General features: G+C 39.8%; 1 protein-coding gene across 5 annotated transcripts in view; it reads left to right on the forward strand.

The window, feature by feature from the left end:
• The window catches only part of LOC128699842 (interleukin enhancer-binding factor 2 homolog), a 76,811-nt gene that overhangs the window by 45,963 nt on the left and 14,451 nt on the right, over positions 1-16,397 (forward strand). For all 5 annotated transcript variants that reach the window (XM_053792629.1, XM_053792628.2, XM_053792631.2 and 2 more), the window contains exon 7: positions 9,993-10,104. In XM_053792629.1, the coding sequence (XP_053648604.1) occupies positions 9,993-10,104 (112 nt within the window). The remainder of the gene's footprint in view (positions 1-9,992; positions 10,105-16,397) is intronic.

Below are 16,397 nucleotides of genomic sequence, written 5' to 3' on the forward strand. Positions count from 1 at the left end.
GCTGAGGAAGGGTTGTTGAGGTGGTTCGGACATGTAGAGAGAATGGAGCGAAACAGAATGACTTCAAGAGTGTATCAGTCTGTAGTGGAAGGAAGGCGGGGTAGGGGTCGGCCTAGGAAAGGTTGGAGAGAGGGGGTAAAGGAGGTTTTGTGTGCAAGGGGCTTGGACTTCCAGCAGGCATGCGTGAGCGTGTTTGATAGGAGTGAATGGAGACAAATGGTTTTTAATACTTGACGTGCTGTTGGAGTGTGAGCGAAGTAACATTTATGAAGGGGTTCAGGGAAACCGGCAGGCCGGACTTGAGTCCTGGAGATGGGAAGTACAGTGCCTGCACTCTGAAGGAGGGGTGTTAATGTTGCAGTTTAAAAACTGTAGTGTAAAGCACCCTTCTGGCAAGACAGTGATGGAGTGAATGATGGTGAAAGTTTTTCTTTTTCGGGCCACCCTGCCTTGGTGGGAATCGGCCAGTGTGATAATAAATAAAAAAATATAAGACATTTAATGTGCCAAATAGTGATTATTAAATATACATCGCATTTAATAAACATTGCATGTTTATATGCTATGTAACATGTTTCTTACATAATTTTGAAGATGATATAATAGGTGGATTAATGAAAATGTCTATATAAACATAAAATAAGACATTTAATGTACAAGATATTATTATTAAATATACATCGCATATAAACATTGCATGTTTTCATATACAGTGGACCCTCGACCAACGATGGCATCGTCTAACGTTAAATCCGACTAGCGATACATTTTAACGCAAAATTTTTGCCTCAACTAGCGGTAAAAAACTCGACCAACACGATTCATTCTGTTCAAGACGCATCCACTTGTGGCCAGTGTTTACAAGCCAGCCAGCCACCGCGGTCCCATCCAAACATACAATCAGAACATTTCATATTATCACAGCGTTTTTAGCGATTGCACCTGCAAAATAAGTCACCATGGGCCCCAAGAAAGCTTCTAGTGCCAACCCTACAGCAAAAAGGGTGAGAATTACTATGGATATGAAGAAAGAGATCATTGCTAAGTATGAAAGTGGAGTGCGTGTCTCCGAGCTGGCCAGGTTGTACACAAAACCCCAATCAACCATCGCTACTATTGTGGCCAAGAAAACGGCAATCAAGGAAGCTGTTCTTGCCAAAGGTGCAACTATGTTTTCAAAACTGAGATCGCAAGTGATAGAAGATGTTGAGAGACTGTTATTGGTGTGGATAAATGAAAAACAAATAGGAGATAGCATCTCTCAAGCGATCATATGTGAAAAGGCTAGGAAGTTGCATGACGATTTAATTAGAAAAATGCCTGCAACTAGTGGTGATGTGAGTGAATTTAAGGCCAGCAAAGGTTGGTTTGAGAGATTTAAGAATCGTAGTGGCATACATAGTGTGATAAGGCATAGTGAGGCTGCCAGTTCGGACCAAAAAGTGGCTGAAAAATATGTGCAGGAATTCAAGGAGTACATAGACAGTGAAGAATTGAAACCTGAACAAGTGTTTAATTGTGACACTGTCAATGTTGTGAAACACTTTAGGAATGTCATAAAGGAACGGGAGGTACAGGCCTCTGTGGACAGATATGTTGTGTGACAGAGGTCCAGTGACTCTCAAGCTGGTCCTAGTGGCATTAAAAGAAGAAGGGAAGTAACCCTGGAAAAGGACTTGACACCTCAAGTCCTAATGGAAGGGGATTCCCCTTCTAAACACTAACACCATCCACACACTCCCCTCCTCCCATCCCATCAATCATCACCAGATCTTCAATAAAGATAAGTGTCATGTAATTGTACATGTCTTCTTTAGTTTGTGTGTATTAAAATTAATATTTCATGTGGTAAAATTTTTTTTTCAATACTTTTGGGTGTCTTGCACGGATTAATTTGATTTCCATTATTTCTTATGGGGAATATTAACTCGACTAACGATAATTAACGATGAGCTCTCAGGAACGGATTAATATCATTGGTCGAGGGTCCACTGTACTATGTAACGTGTTTCTTTGGGCCCATGGTTGCTTATTTTGCAGTTGTACTCGATCAATAACCACAAAAAACAATGGATTATAGCAAAATGTTTGGATGGATGAGCAGAAGCTTCTTCACTCGCCCAGAGACAAAGCCAAACTGATTCACAGGCGGCCCTAGCCGGCAGATGGATGCCTCCCAAATAGCCGATAACTGAGTTAATGGTCGATAACCGGGCGCCGAAAAACTGGCTGATAACCGAGTTGGCGAATAACTGAACCGGTCGATAACTGGGGGTCCACTGTATTTGTAATCTTAATCTAGGGTGAGAAATCAAGTGTATATGCATGGTAGCCAGCCAGGCTACCATACCAGGCCAACCCACCCACACATAATCTATGACATTTAAGCATTCCAGAGCAATAGAATGCATATACAGTTCACTCATTACTTAACTTAAAATATTTGTAGTCTTAATGTAGGGTCAGAGATGAGTAAATGAGATAAAACAAATGAGAGAGAGAGAGAATGAGTACATGAGAGAGGACACTCATGGAGTTATGTAAACAAACCAGGCAAACACCAGTTTTGTAAACAACCCAGGTGTACACGTCTGGTTTGTGTACAAGTTACATTGTGTACAAGTTGTCTCTACATTGATATGGTAGAATAAATAAAGAGGAACACTCCCATTCTTGTATAACACCATTTTTAGAAGAAATGATGCTCTGAGTGAAGGCATACAAAAGGAATAATTTTCTACAGTTACGCCCAGTAACATGTTTTCTCTTAAGTTGGCCTAGAGAAAACGTTATTCTTGTTTGGCTACCACATCTCATATTTATGTTTATTTATTCTACTGTGGGGTGTATTTATCATCTTTTTATGTTATGTATCGTGTTTATTATATATTTTTGAAAAAATATCATAGATGGATTAATGAAAATGTGTATATTAATGTAGATGGATTAATGAAAATGTGTATATTAACGTAATATATGATATTTAATGAGACTCGGTGATTATTATTGAGTATATTATTATTGTCATTACTAATATGGCGTCTCGAGATATAAGACACTCTTACTGATTTCAATGTGTACCTGCATGCCAGCACTGTGTGTAAGTTTATTTAGGTACAGGTATACATAAGTATAATTATCAAGAGTATATATAAAATATGAAATAACTTTTAAAAACACTTGAAATTTTTGAGTTTCCAGACATAATGGAGAGACGTAGTGCTTATGGAGCTCACGGAGAATGTAAACAAACTGGGTGGGGCGCGGTGACTGTATTTGAAAGTCAAGTGGGGGGAGCCATATAGAGAGTTTTGATCATAATTTGAAATGACGGCACACAGTGCATAATAAAAAAAAACCGAGACCGTAATTTTCGATTAAACCAGCAACTTTGCGGTGTTTTTTCGTATGTTTATTATAGTTGTATTTGCGATTTCTTGGTCTCATTTGATAGAATGGAAGATATATTACAGAAATAGAGATGATTTTGATTGGTTTTAGTACTGAAAATGGCTTGAAACTGAGCTCAAAGTAGCAGAAATGTTAAATTTTTGCAGATGTTCAAGAGTAAACAAATGACTTCACATGTCTAATACACGCCAGCTGGTGGATCTAATATACGTTCACAAACATGCTGATTAGGTAGTAGGTTGGTAAACAGCAACCGCTGAGGGAGGTACTACCGTCCTGCCAAGTGAGTGTAAAATGAAAGCCTGTAATTGTTTTACATGATGGTAGGATTGCTGGTGTCCTTTTTTCTGTCTCATAAACATGCAAGATTTCAGGTACGTCTTGCTACTTCTACTTACACTTAGGTCACACTACACATGTACAAGCGCATATATACATACCCCTCTGGGTTTTCTTCTATTTTCTTTCTAGTCTTGCTCTTGTCTATTTCCTCTTATTTCCATAGGGAAGTGGAATAGAATTCTTCTTCCGTAAGTCATGCGTGTTGTAAGAGGTGACTAAAATGCCGGGAGCAAGGGGCTAGTAACCCCTTCTCCTGTATATATTACTAAATTTAAAAGGCAAAACTTTCGTTTTTTCCTTTTGGGCCACCCCCCACCTCAGTGGGATATGGCTGGTATGTTGAAAGAAGATCTCTATGGGGAAGTGGAACAGAATTCTTCCTCCTTAAGCCATTCGTGCTGTAAGAGGCGACTAAAATGCCAGGAGCAAGGGGCTAGTAACCCCTTCTCTTGTCTAAATTACTAAATTTAAAAAGAGAAACTTTAGTTTTTCTTTTTGGGCGACCCTGCCTTGGTGGGATACAGCTGGTTTGTTGGAAAAAAATAAAAATGCCCGGCCCATGGCCGGGCTCAGAGATTAGATATACTCTCGAAGTTCTTCAAAGGTATATCAAAGGTATATTATTTATACAATTATTACAATATTGCATGACAGTAAATCTTCTATTTTTTGGTTTGAATAGAAATTCATTATGTGAATTAAAAATCAAAATGGAATTCATTTGTAAAGCCTGAAAATGTAACTAATGAGCAGTGGAAATGTTAGTTTAGTGCCAGGAATGCCTGCATTGTTTATTCTGGACCTTATTTTGAAAGTGGAATATTTTGAACTTTGCACTAAATTGGCCAAATTACCAAATTCCAATCATTTTATTTTGTAGTTGAAACAGTTGAGTTGTTGATTTCTTGTGCTCAATCGATAGAATAGAAGTAATACTAGCGAAATAGCTAAGAAATTTTGACTGGAATACTGTAATTAGCCTAAAATGGGAATCAAAGTCGGCAAAATCGCCAATGCGTAACTATCGCTGGCACATCAAAATTCACAAGAGCATAATTTTGTCAATTTTCCATCAAATTTTGTACTTTTTGCTTTATTACCTTCAGAAAAAGATTCTCTACCATTTCATAAGAAAAAATAACAAAATTATTTTTTTCAAAATTCTTGGACACTGGTGTGCACTTTGAAATTTGGCCTCTGGACCCTGAAAGGGTTAACCTCAAGATTATTAATTAGCGATTCTTTGTTGGCAAGAACCAAGTCAAGCATGTTGTTTCCTCTAGTTGGTTCTGTCACAAACTGTTTTAAAAAGCAATCTTGAACCATGTCAAGAAAGTCACTAGACTCAAGATTTCCTGTCACATTGTTCCAATCAATTTGTCTAAAGTTAAAATCTCCCACTAACACAACATTTTCATATCTAGATGCCTTATGACTTTCGTCCCATAGCAGCTTACTGCACTCCCTATTAAGGTTTGGGGGCCTATAAATCACACCCAAAGTTAATTTTTCATGACTCGAGAAACTGTAGCCAAACAAGATTCTGTGTCTGATGTTTCTAATCTGATATCTTGTCTAACACAACAGTTTAAATCATCTCTAACATACATCGCCAGTCCACCACCCTTCCTTGTTGACTTCAGTGTGGAATAGTTTATAACCCTGTATGTTGCATTCAGAAGGCATTTCTCTATCTTTCAGGTTGAACCAGATCTCCGTTATAGCAATAATATCTATATTACTTGCACTTGCAGGTAATGTGGATATTGAGATTATCTTAGCTCATCTATCTTATTTCTTAGACTCCTGCTATTTGTATAGTAAACCTTAAGGGAGCTAGTCACTTATTGCCCTCTACTATCTCTCTTTGTTTGTTGATCAGTTGCTTTGCCTTTACTTGCAACTTTATTTTGAATGTTGTCTTTTAAACATATCCCTGAGGTATCCTGGTAATATCTGCTGTTTTCAACCTTAGTACAGGTCCGCCATCACAAATCCGGCAATCAGTTATTCGGTTCCTTCAGTTATTCAGCACTAATTTTGGCTAGCATAATTTCAAATTTCCAGTGTCGCCACACCAACCTGCTGGTACTGTTTGGTGGCACTACTTGCTGCACAAGTCATTCCAATTTCTTTTTCTCCATTTATTGTTTTAACCTGCTTGCTTTTAGCCCTAGCCATGGTTCCAATGAATACAAAAAATGCTTCTCATTATGTAAAGCACCTACACAGTACATTATCCATTAAAGATAAGGTGGCTTTGAAGCCACTGTCAGTTGCCATGAGCTCAGTCTCATGAAGCAGGAGAATATGCTTTATTATTACGCTAATATCAACACTACAGCTTATTTGCCTATCACAATTGATCTAATATGACATAATAAACAATATAAATAACATAAAACATGTTAAATACTCCAGAATGAATAATATTTGGCATAACACAGAGCAGTTTGACGGAGGTATGAAGAGGATATGGTATACAAATACCATTTTCCTATCCCTGTCTTGGTGGCTTATATTAGAGAAAACGGAGTGTAGCACAGGGCTAACTGTCATATACACTCGTACTGCACCATAAACCTGAAACAAAAAAGCTATTTTCTCTATAGATTATCACACATAGCAGCATATGTGTAGAGACCTAGGATAACCTAAAAAAAGTCAACGTGGCTTGTTTTTAGTACCTGGCTTGGGTTAGCCATATATGATTTTTGGTAAATATTCGATTCCCAGCCAGGGTAGAAACATTAGGCGTGTTTCTTTACACCTGTTGTCTATGTTTACCCATCAGTAAATGGGTACCTGGGTGTTAGCCGACTAGTGCGGATGTTATCCTGGGACACTGACCTAATTTTCTGGAAATATTCTGCATAACAAGCGGCTTTCTATACAGTAGTATGTCATTGATGTCAGCTAGGCCTGTATACCTTGTACATGTACGTGTAGTAAATAAAGATATTATTTTTATTATTATTATTATTTTCTCAGTTGTTTGTTGGGTTATCTTATTCAAACTTGGGCAATGTGTGATGGAAAGATACTTCTTCATGTACACCAAAAATGAAAGAAATCAGACCATAAATAGCGGAGTTCACTTCTCAGCCATTAGCGGCCGCTTAGCGGTATATTTTTGTATGGTTGTTATGGTTATATTCTCATTTTTTCGGTCTCATTTGATAGAATGAATGATATATTACAGAAATAGATATGATTTTGATTGCTTTCATGACGAAAAGTACTTTGAAATTGCGCTCACAGTAGCGAAAATGTTCTATTCTTTAGTGAAGCTCAAGAGTAAACAAATGACGTCACCATCCAATACCTGTCCACCTGCCAGTCCAAATTTCAATAAGGAGTCAGGAATGGGTTGACATTATTTATACAATTATTACAATAATGCAGCAGTCTGCATATTTTTTTTGTGAATAAAAATTCCAAATGAAAAGCAAGAGTAATATAAGAGGGGCATGTAGCTGTGACTAACAGAGAAAATGTTATTTTAGTGCCAGGAATGTCTGCATTGTTTATTCTGGATCCTATTTTGAAATTGGCATCTGTTGAAATTTGTGTGAAATCGGCCAAATTGCCAATTTCTGACCACTTTATTGGGTAGTTGAAATAAATGAATGGGCAGTTTCTTGTACTCAGTTGACAGACTAGAAGTAAATAAGCTTACATATTCAGGTATACACAAATACAGTTACATAGATTATCATACATAGCAGTGTATGTATAGAGAACCTGGGATAACCCAGAAAAGTCAGACAAAGTGACTTATTTCCAGTACCTGGCTTGGGCTTGCCATATATGATTTTTGGTAAATATTTTTTTTTCTCGGTTGTTTGTTGGGCTATCTCATTGAAACTTGGGCAATGTATGATGGAAAGATGCTTCTTAACGTACAACAAAATAAAAAAGATGGATGATAAATAAGGGAGTTAACTTCTCAGTCATTAGCCGCCTCTTTGCAGTATATTTTTGTATGGTTTTTATGGTTGTATTCTCATTTTTTGGACTCATTTGATAGAATGGAAGATATATTACAGAAATAGACATGATTTTGATTGCTTTCATGACGAAAAGTACCTTAAAATTGAGCTCAAAGTAGCGGAAATGTTCGATTTTTGCTGATGTTCAATGAACTGTGTAAGTCAAGTTGGTTAATTTTATTAAGTGTATTCTAACCTAACCACTCTGTAATTCGGCAAACTCAGTAATCCGGCACACTACAGGTCCCAATGATGCCGGATTTGTGATGGAGGACCTGTACTGCAGCTTGATTGTTTCCCACACACACCCATACCTCTATAATCTATCAGTTTAAAGTAGTAGACAAGTCAGCAATGGCCCCCCTCAATCGAGTTAGTTAACCCATAAACGTTCCAAACGTATATATACGTTTTTACTGCTAGTGCCCCAAACGTATATATACTTTTTATTTGTCATACATTTAACATTGCCACGATAGGCCTGAGTCACCTAGACATGAGAGAATGGGTATGCGCACTCACTGTGCGCCATATTAAAATAATTGGGGATGCCTGGGTACGATATGTTTTTTTTTTCCTATTAAAATAAAATTTTTTTTTTCTCAAAAAAGTTGGGGCGCTACGGTAGAGAACGTATATATACGTTTGGACCGTTTACAGGTTAATGCAACCACTCCGTCCCCAGACAGATGTACCCCATCCCTTGCATACATATCATGTTTGCCATAGAATTTGTCCCAGTTATCAATGAATGGGATTGCAAGTTCCTTGCAGTACCTGTCTAGCCAGCAATTTAGACCAATTGCCCTATACATCCATTCATTGCCCACTCCCCTTCTAGGCAAGGTGCTACATATGATTTGGATCCCTCCCTTAGATCTGATTACATCTATGGCTGACCTGTACTTATCCAACAGCTCCTGTCTCCTGCCCTTCCTGATGTCATTTCCACCAGCACTAAGACAGATAATGGGCATGTTCCCATTACCTGACAGAATATTATCCAGCCTGCTTACTATGTCACCAACACCAGCTCCTGGGAAACACTCTCTCTGTCTGACCTTCCTGTGACTGTTACAAAAAGCACGGTCCATATATCTTACCTGAGAGTCTCTCACAATCAGAATATTCTTACCTTGATTAGCAGGGGAGTCATACCTGGTACCTTTAACCTCACTAACCACTGAGGTACACTTGTCCTGGAGAACAGAGAATCTATTTCCTACCTTCACATCTTCTCTATTGACCTTCCTTATCTTTTTTCTTCCTGAATTCTGAACCACTTGCCACTTAAAGCAGCTGCCACTCTCCAGCTCACTGTTGGTAACCTTTTCCTCCTTACCAGCTCCAACCATCTCACACTCCCAAGCCCTTCTAGGCAAAGCTTCAGCCTCCTATTTTCCTCCTGAAGAAGTGGAACCTCCTCCTACGCTTTATTCTGAGATTCTAAAACACTACAGCCAGCCATGGTGCTCGGTAACTCCCTACAGTAATTCCCAGACAACTTAGGACAGGATAACCTCATGTGACCACTGATCTCAGTGCACATTTAGTAAACTTTGTTTTATTAAAATGTAATAACTTATTCCTCGTTTTTTTTACTGTCACACTGAGGATTACTTGTGACACAATCCTTGATTTTCGTCTCACTGTCTTGAACTGAAGGAATCTTTGATTCCCTACCAGCAAACATTGGTGCTGTCTCTGACGTGTGCACCACTCTTCACAAATCTATATTACCTCCTAAGTTTTTAGAAATAGGCACAGTTTTATGCTTAATTTTCCTTTGTGTTTCACTAGCATCACTTGCACTTTGTTTGGATATCCATAGATGCAGTGGAGTGACAAAAAGGACTTAAAACTGAGCAATGGTATACACTGAGCCACGTGGGAGGCTCTTTGTTTACATCCATTCATGGACCCTCGCATCTTCACCTGAACTGCTTAAATAAATGAGTTGCCTAATGCATAGTGATGTGTCTCCTGCCTACCTGCCACGGTGTTCAGTAATGGGAATGCATACCACTGATGAAAACAAATTCTGCTTTGGTGCGCCTTAATGGAAATTGGCGTGCTTTGTTGGAAATGAAAAACTAAATTTAAATAGCAGAATATTGAAAACTTGAACCATGAAAACATGATTTAAGGTTTTCCACACTATTTTTCTTTGTCTCTTCTGATGCACAAAATCTTGATTTTTAATTGATGAATGAAGTGTTGAATGCCAGTTTTAATTTTCATTCGCAGGCACATTATGCAATTTTGAACAACCCCAGTAGACAAGCTCTCCCGATCAATTCTGCATTTCGACGGTGTTTACAACTGCTTGCTGCCGGTCTTTTTTTGCCAGGGTCTGCAGGTGAGTAAATAGGTGAAGTTATATTTATTGAAACTTGCTTGCAATTTGCTGATTTTTTAATTCGTAATTATTTTTGGTGTTGAATGTATCATACTTAAAGTTTCTTGCTGGATGTAAATTTGTAGCATTTAATAATATCTTATTGTATGGTGTAGCTCTTGAATATTACATTATTTTATAAAAGAATGTAGCTGTGTTGTAAATTCTGGGCATTATGATAGATATGAAACCCAGGATTAGTTTGTTCCAGGAGGTGCATCAGCTGCTGGTTCATGTGGACCACTTGTTGACAGCAGAAATTATTCTCAACAAAATTATCAGCACTTGAGAAATAATAAAGAATAGAAATAGCCTGGGTTATAAATAAGAAAAGTTTGAGATATAAAGGATAGTCTGAACAGCTGCCAGGTGAACAGTCTTATGATATACAGGATAGTCTGAGCAGCTGCCAGGTGAACAAACTTGTGTACTAGACAGCAATATGAAAAAAATGGTGTCTAGCATTGAGGTACAAAATCCATTTAGGAAATAATAATGATCTTGGAAACTGCCTCAGATGATGATTAATAAACAGTTTATATAGTGGCAGTTTCAAAGCAAGACACTCAGCATTTCTGGAATTTTTCACCCTACATTCTCCAAGCCTTTTCAGATTTGGTATTTATGGATATCCTTGGCTCAGAATTTACATGTGAAAATATTTGCTCAGTCTGACCTAAAGGTCAAATTAGGCTCTACTAGTAGGTCATTTTTCAGGACAATACACATTTCTTGAGAACGTTATGGTGTGGTCGTGGTCGTGGTCATGGTGGGTGGTGGTGGCGGTGGGAGGTGGCGGTGTTTGATGGTAGTGATGGGAGGTGGTGGTGGTGGCGGTGGGAGGTGGTGGTGGGAGGTGATGGTGGCAGTGGGAGAGTGTGGTGGTGGGAGGTGGTGGTGGTAGTGGGAGGTGGTGGTGGTCTGGGTGGTGGTGGTGGTCATAATTTGTGGGTAATGTTGTGGTGGCGGGAGGCGGTGGTAGTCGTGGTGGTGGTCTGGGTGGTGGTGGTGGTGTTCGTAACGGTGGGTGATGTTGCGGGGGTGGACGGTGGTGGTGGTGGCGGGAAGTGGTGATGGTGGGATTTTTATTATTATTATTATTATTATTTTTTTTTTTTTTTTTTCAACAAGTCGGCCGTCTCCCACCGAGGCAGGGTGACCCAAAAAAGAAAGAAAATCCCCAAAAAGAAAATACTTTCATCATCATTCAACACTTTCACCACACTCGCACATTATCACTGTTTTTGCAGAGGTGCTCAGAATACAACAGTCTAGAAGCATACACATATAAAGATACACAACATATCCCTCCAAACTGCCAATATCCCAAACCCCTCCTTGAAAGTGCAGGCATTGTACTTCCCATTTCCAGGACTCAAGTCCGACTATATGAAAATAACCGGTTTCCCTGAATCCCTTCACTAAATATTACCCTGCTCACACTCCAACAGATTGTCAGGTCCCAAGTACCATTCGTCTCCATTCACTTCTATCTAACACGCTCACGCACGCTTGCTGGAAGTCCAAGCCCCTCGCCCACAAAACCTCCTTTACCCCCTCTCTCCAACCCTTTCGAGGACGACCCCTACCCCGCCTTCCTTCCCGTATAGATTTATATGCTTTCCATGTCATTCTACTTTGATCCATTCTCTCTAAATGACCAAACCACCTCAACAACCCCTCTTCTGCCCTCTGACTAATACTTTTATTAACTCCACACCTTCTCCTAATTTCCACACTCCGAATTTTCTTCATAATATTTACACCACACATTGCCCTTAAACAGGACATCTCCACTGCCTCCAACCGTCTCCTCGCTGCTGCATTTACCACCCAAGCTTCACACCCATATAAAAGTGTTGGTACTACTATACTTTCATTATTATTATTATTATAATAAAAAAGAAGTGCTAAGCCACAAGGGCTGTACAGCGCTGGTGATGGTGGGAGGTGGTAGTGGCAGGAGGTGGTTATGGTGGGAGGGGGTGGTGGCAGTTGGTGACAGTGGGAGGTGGTGATGGAGGGAGGTGGTGGTGGTGGTGGTCGTAATGGTGGATGATGACGTCGTGGTCGTAATGGTGGGTGATGACGTCGTAGTCGTAATGGTGGGTGATGACGTCGTGGTCGTAATGGTGGGTGATGACGTTGTGGTTGTAATGGTGGGTGATGACGTTGTGGTTGTAATGGTAGGTGATGACGTCGGGGTCGTAATGGTGGGTAATTATGTCTTGGTGATGGGTGGTAGTGGTGGGTGGTGGTGGTGTTTGTAATGGTGGGTGATGGTCATGGTGATGGATAGTAGTGGGTTGTAGGGGGTGGTGGTGTTGGCGGCAGTTTGAGGTGTTGATGGTCGTAATGGTGGGTGAAGATGGTTGTGGTGATGGTTGTGGTGATGGGTGGTTGAATGGATGCCAGGAGTAAGAGGCTCGTAACCCCTTCTGCATTTTTTACTAAATTTAAAAAGAGAAACTTTTGTTTTTCATTTTAGGTCACCCTTTCTCAGTGGGATACAGCCAGGTCATTGAAATAAAAAACACACATGATAAAAAGTATATCTCGCTACTTTCACTTACACTTAAGTCACACTACACAAGTATGTACACATTTAGGTATACACACTCATCTGAGTTTTCTTTGATATTGTTTTAATGTCACCTTTGCACAATTTATAACATTTTTGGTATATTTTTAAAAGTTTATACAGTAGTGTACTGTATGTTGTATTAAACAGAATAGAGGAAATCTGCTCTTAATATACATTGTTTAGGTATGCATACTATACCTGGAGTATACCTAGAGAGGGTTCTGGGGGTCACCGCCGTTGTTCTATCACAGTTGTATGCTGTGAAGGTTGTCTGTACATTTTCTAGGTCAGCAATTTCACCTGCCTTGAAAGGTGCTGTTAATGTGTAGCTAGTGCTGCACACTGACTAGATACAACAAGCGACCTGAAGAGTGTCTGTAAGTCAGAATCATCGGTAAATGAGTACATCACTAAGTGAGGAGAGGCTGTAATCGCTCGGGGGCACTCTTAAATGTCATATACGTATTACCTTATTATAGACATTTTCATTAGTCCATCTATGACTTTTTTCAAAATTGTATAATAAATAAGTTACATATATAAACAAAATATATGCAGTCATAGTAAAACAAACATATTTGTGAGGCGTTGTAGCGGGGCGGGCTACCCCACCTAACTTCCTACAATAAATACTACTTTCCTCTCTCCCTTCATTAAAACTACAAATATTTTAAGGTAAGTAATGAGTGTACTGTATATGCATTTTGCTTTTTTATTGTTTTTTTTTATGCCAGATTCTGTTGCTAACTTTATATATTATAGTGTACACATGTTATGAGGCATTTATATACTTTAAAAAAAAAAAAGTGATTTATACACAAATAACCCGCATATAAAAGAGAGAAGCTTACGACGACGTTTCGGTCTGACTTGGACCATTGACTTTGTCAACGGTCCAAGTCGGACCAAAGCGTCGTCATAAGCTTCTCTCTTTTATGTGCGGGTTATTTGTGTATCGTTCCAGTCACGGTATTGTGCCTTTTTTGTTATTTAAAAAGTGTAAAGTAAAAGGACACAAGTGCAACTAATGTGACATTTATTGTGGCAACGTTTCGCTCTCCAGGAGCTTTATCAAGCCATTACTGGCTTTATCAAGCCAGTAATGGCTTGATAAAGCTCCTGGAGAGCGAAACGTTGCCACAATAAATGTCACATTAGTTGCACTTGTGTCCTTTTACTTTACATATTGTCGGTAATTCTACCAACTTTATTATTTAAAAAGTGATTTGCTCTACAGAGATTTCCACTTTATGGCGGTAGTCTAGACCCTAACCTGCCGTATGAGCGGTGCCCTCCTGTGTGGATGTATGTGTGTGCAGAAAGAGAGAAGGAAAGAAAGAAAGAAAGAATAAATCTGTGGAGGCACAAAAAAGGTGGGGGTGAGAGGGGAGGGGGAATGTATGAGAGTATAATGGTATCAACATTTTTGTATGGGCATGAGGCATGGGTTTTGAATGTTGCACCGAGCAAGGAGGAAGCTAGAGGCAGTGTGTGTTGTGAATATCATAAAGAGAATTTGGAATGTGAAAATTTAAAGTCATTGTTGGGTGAATATGGGAGAGCTTAGAAGGGGTTGTTGAGGTGGTTTAGAGAGAGGGAGGGAGAGAGGGATAGGGAGAGAGAGAGAGGGAGAGGGTGAGTGATCTGGCAGAAGGTATAGTAACTTGGCTATGTTGGATCGTCTGACCACAAGGCTGATTTTATGACACTTAAGATCCCAACAGAACGAGGTGAGGAATCCACACGCATAACCTGGCTATGGGAAAGAGGTAATCGGCCATCCCTTTGTTCTGAGCTCACCACCACCAATTGGAATGCTCTTCTCCAAGGGGATGTTGACACCCAAGTGAAAGCCTTGACTGGACACTTCCTTAATCTACAACAAGAACACATCCCTCATCGTCAATATCTGACGAAGCCTTCAGATCAGTCTTGGTTTGGCTTTCATTGTAGAGAGGCTGCTACTTCTAAGTACAAGGCATGGTGTAGGTATAAGAGACATCCTACCACCTATAATAGGAACTTCCACAGGCAAGCCTTTAGGCATATGAGTAAAGTTCAAAACTGGGCCATCGCTAAATGGGAGGTGGACACAAAAAGAAGTTAGCATCAGGTAGAGTAGGCTCCAAAACCTGGTGGTCCCTGGTCAAGAACAGACAAGGTTATCTGCCTGATGAACTCATTCCACCTCTAAATTGACAGGATGGGATCACCTCTACTAGTAGTCAAGAGAAAGCGAACTTCTGCTGAACACTTTGCTACAGCACTCTGCTGTATCTCGCATGTGCTTGACAGTAGGGGTTGCAAGATTCTGTATGAGGCATAAGTATGCTCACACCTTGAGTATGCTCCACTTTCTTGGTTTGCCTGCCCACCCTCTCATCTGCGACTGCTTGGCAGAGTAGAGAACAGAGCAAGACGTCTCATCTCTCGCCTGGACCCATCCTGGATAGATCTGTCATTTCAGCAGAGCCCTCAACACAGGAGGGATGTGGGTGGCCTTACTGTTATGCACAAGGCCAACATTGTCAGAGTACCACACTTGGCTCGACTTCGAGGACAGTGAGAAGCAAGCTTCTATACCACAAGACAGGCAGAAAAGCAGCAACTTCACTCTGGCTGTACCCTTCTCCAGAACATCACTTAATCCGAGACCATTTATCCTCAGGATGACACAAGTCTGGAACACATTCTTACAGCATTATGATGCCAGTGAGATAACTCAGTTGATCAAATGAAAATGCTGGCTCACAGATGGCTCCAACTTCATCCTGTTCCCTACTTGTATGTTTCATAATAAAAATGCTTTCAAATGAGCTGATGTAGGTAACAGCTCTTAGTTTGTCAGTAAAGTTAGGAATCCTTAACTTATAAATAGCTTGTCAATAAAGTTAGGGATCTTTTACCTAAGCTTGTCAAACCCTGTGTAAAAAAAAAAAAAGAAGAGAGGGAGGGAGGGTGTGTAAATTTGTGTTGGAAGGTTAGGGGAGGGTCATCTCAGGAGTGGCTGGAGGGAGGGGATAACAGAAACTTCGAGTTTTAGGGGCTGTAGCAGCCAGCAGGTTTGTGTGAGCATGCTAGGTAGCATGAATAGAGACAAGTGGTTTTTAATGGACGTGATCTTGGAGTGTGAGTTAACCTTGATGAAGAGAGCAGTGGTAGTAATTGACTTTGATGAAGGGAGCAGTGGCAGTAGCTGACCTTGATGAAGTGAGCAGTGGCAGCAACTGACTTTGATGAAGGAAGCAGGGGCCTTTACTCTTTCTTTTCCTTATAACAGACATGAAAAATGCTTGCCACAGTTTTTATTATCATTTTCAGATGATATAATAAGGATGAAAATCACCTTGGTAGAAGTCAGGTAAAAATTGCAGGAAGATGTAAAGAAAGTCTTGCAGTTTGCAGTGGAGAGTAACGTGTTCAGTGATGACAAGTTCTAATCTCTTAGATAAGGAAAGAATGAACAACTCAAGAGACTGTGTACAAAATGTAAAAAGGTCAAATAGAATGAAAAGCACATGAACAATCTGGATGTAATGATGTGAGCCAACCTTTTTTCAAAGAACACAAATAGACAAATAATGTGAAAGCCTTTAAAAGGCTGGGGTGGATAAGAGGAACTTTCTTGCCTATTGTTCAGGGCAGGAGAAATCATTTATTTCTCACACTG

The sequence above is a fragment of the Cherax quadricarinatus genome, chromosome 81 (genome assembly GCF_038502225.1).
Source record: "Cherax quadricarinatus isolate ZL_2023a chromosome 81, ASM3850222v1, whole genome shotgun sequence".
NCBI classification, from domain to species: Eukaryota; Metazoa; Arthropoda; class Malacostraca; order Decapoda; family Parastacidae; genus Cherax; species Cherax quadricarinatus.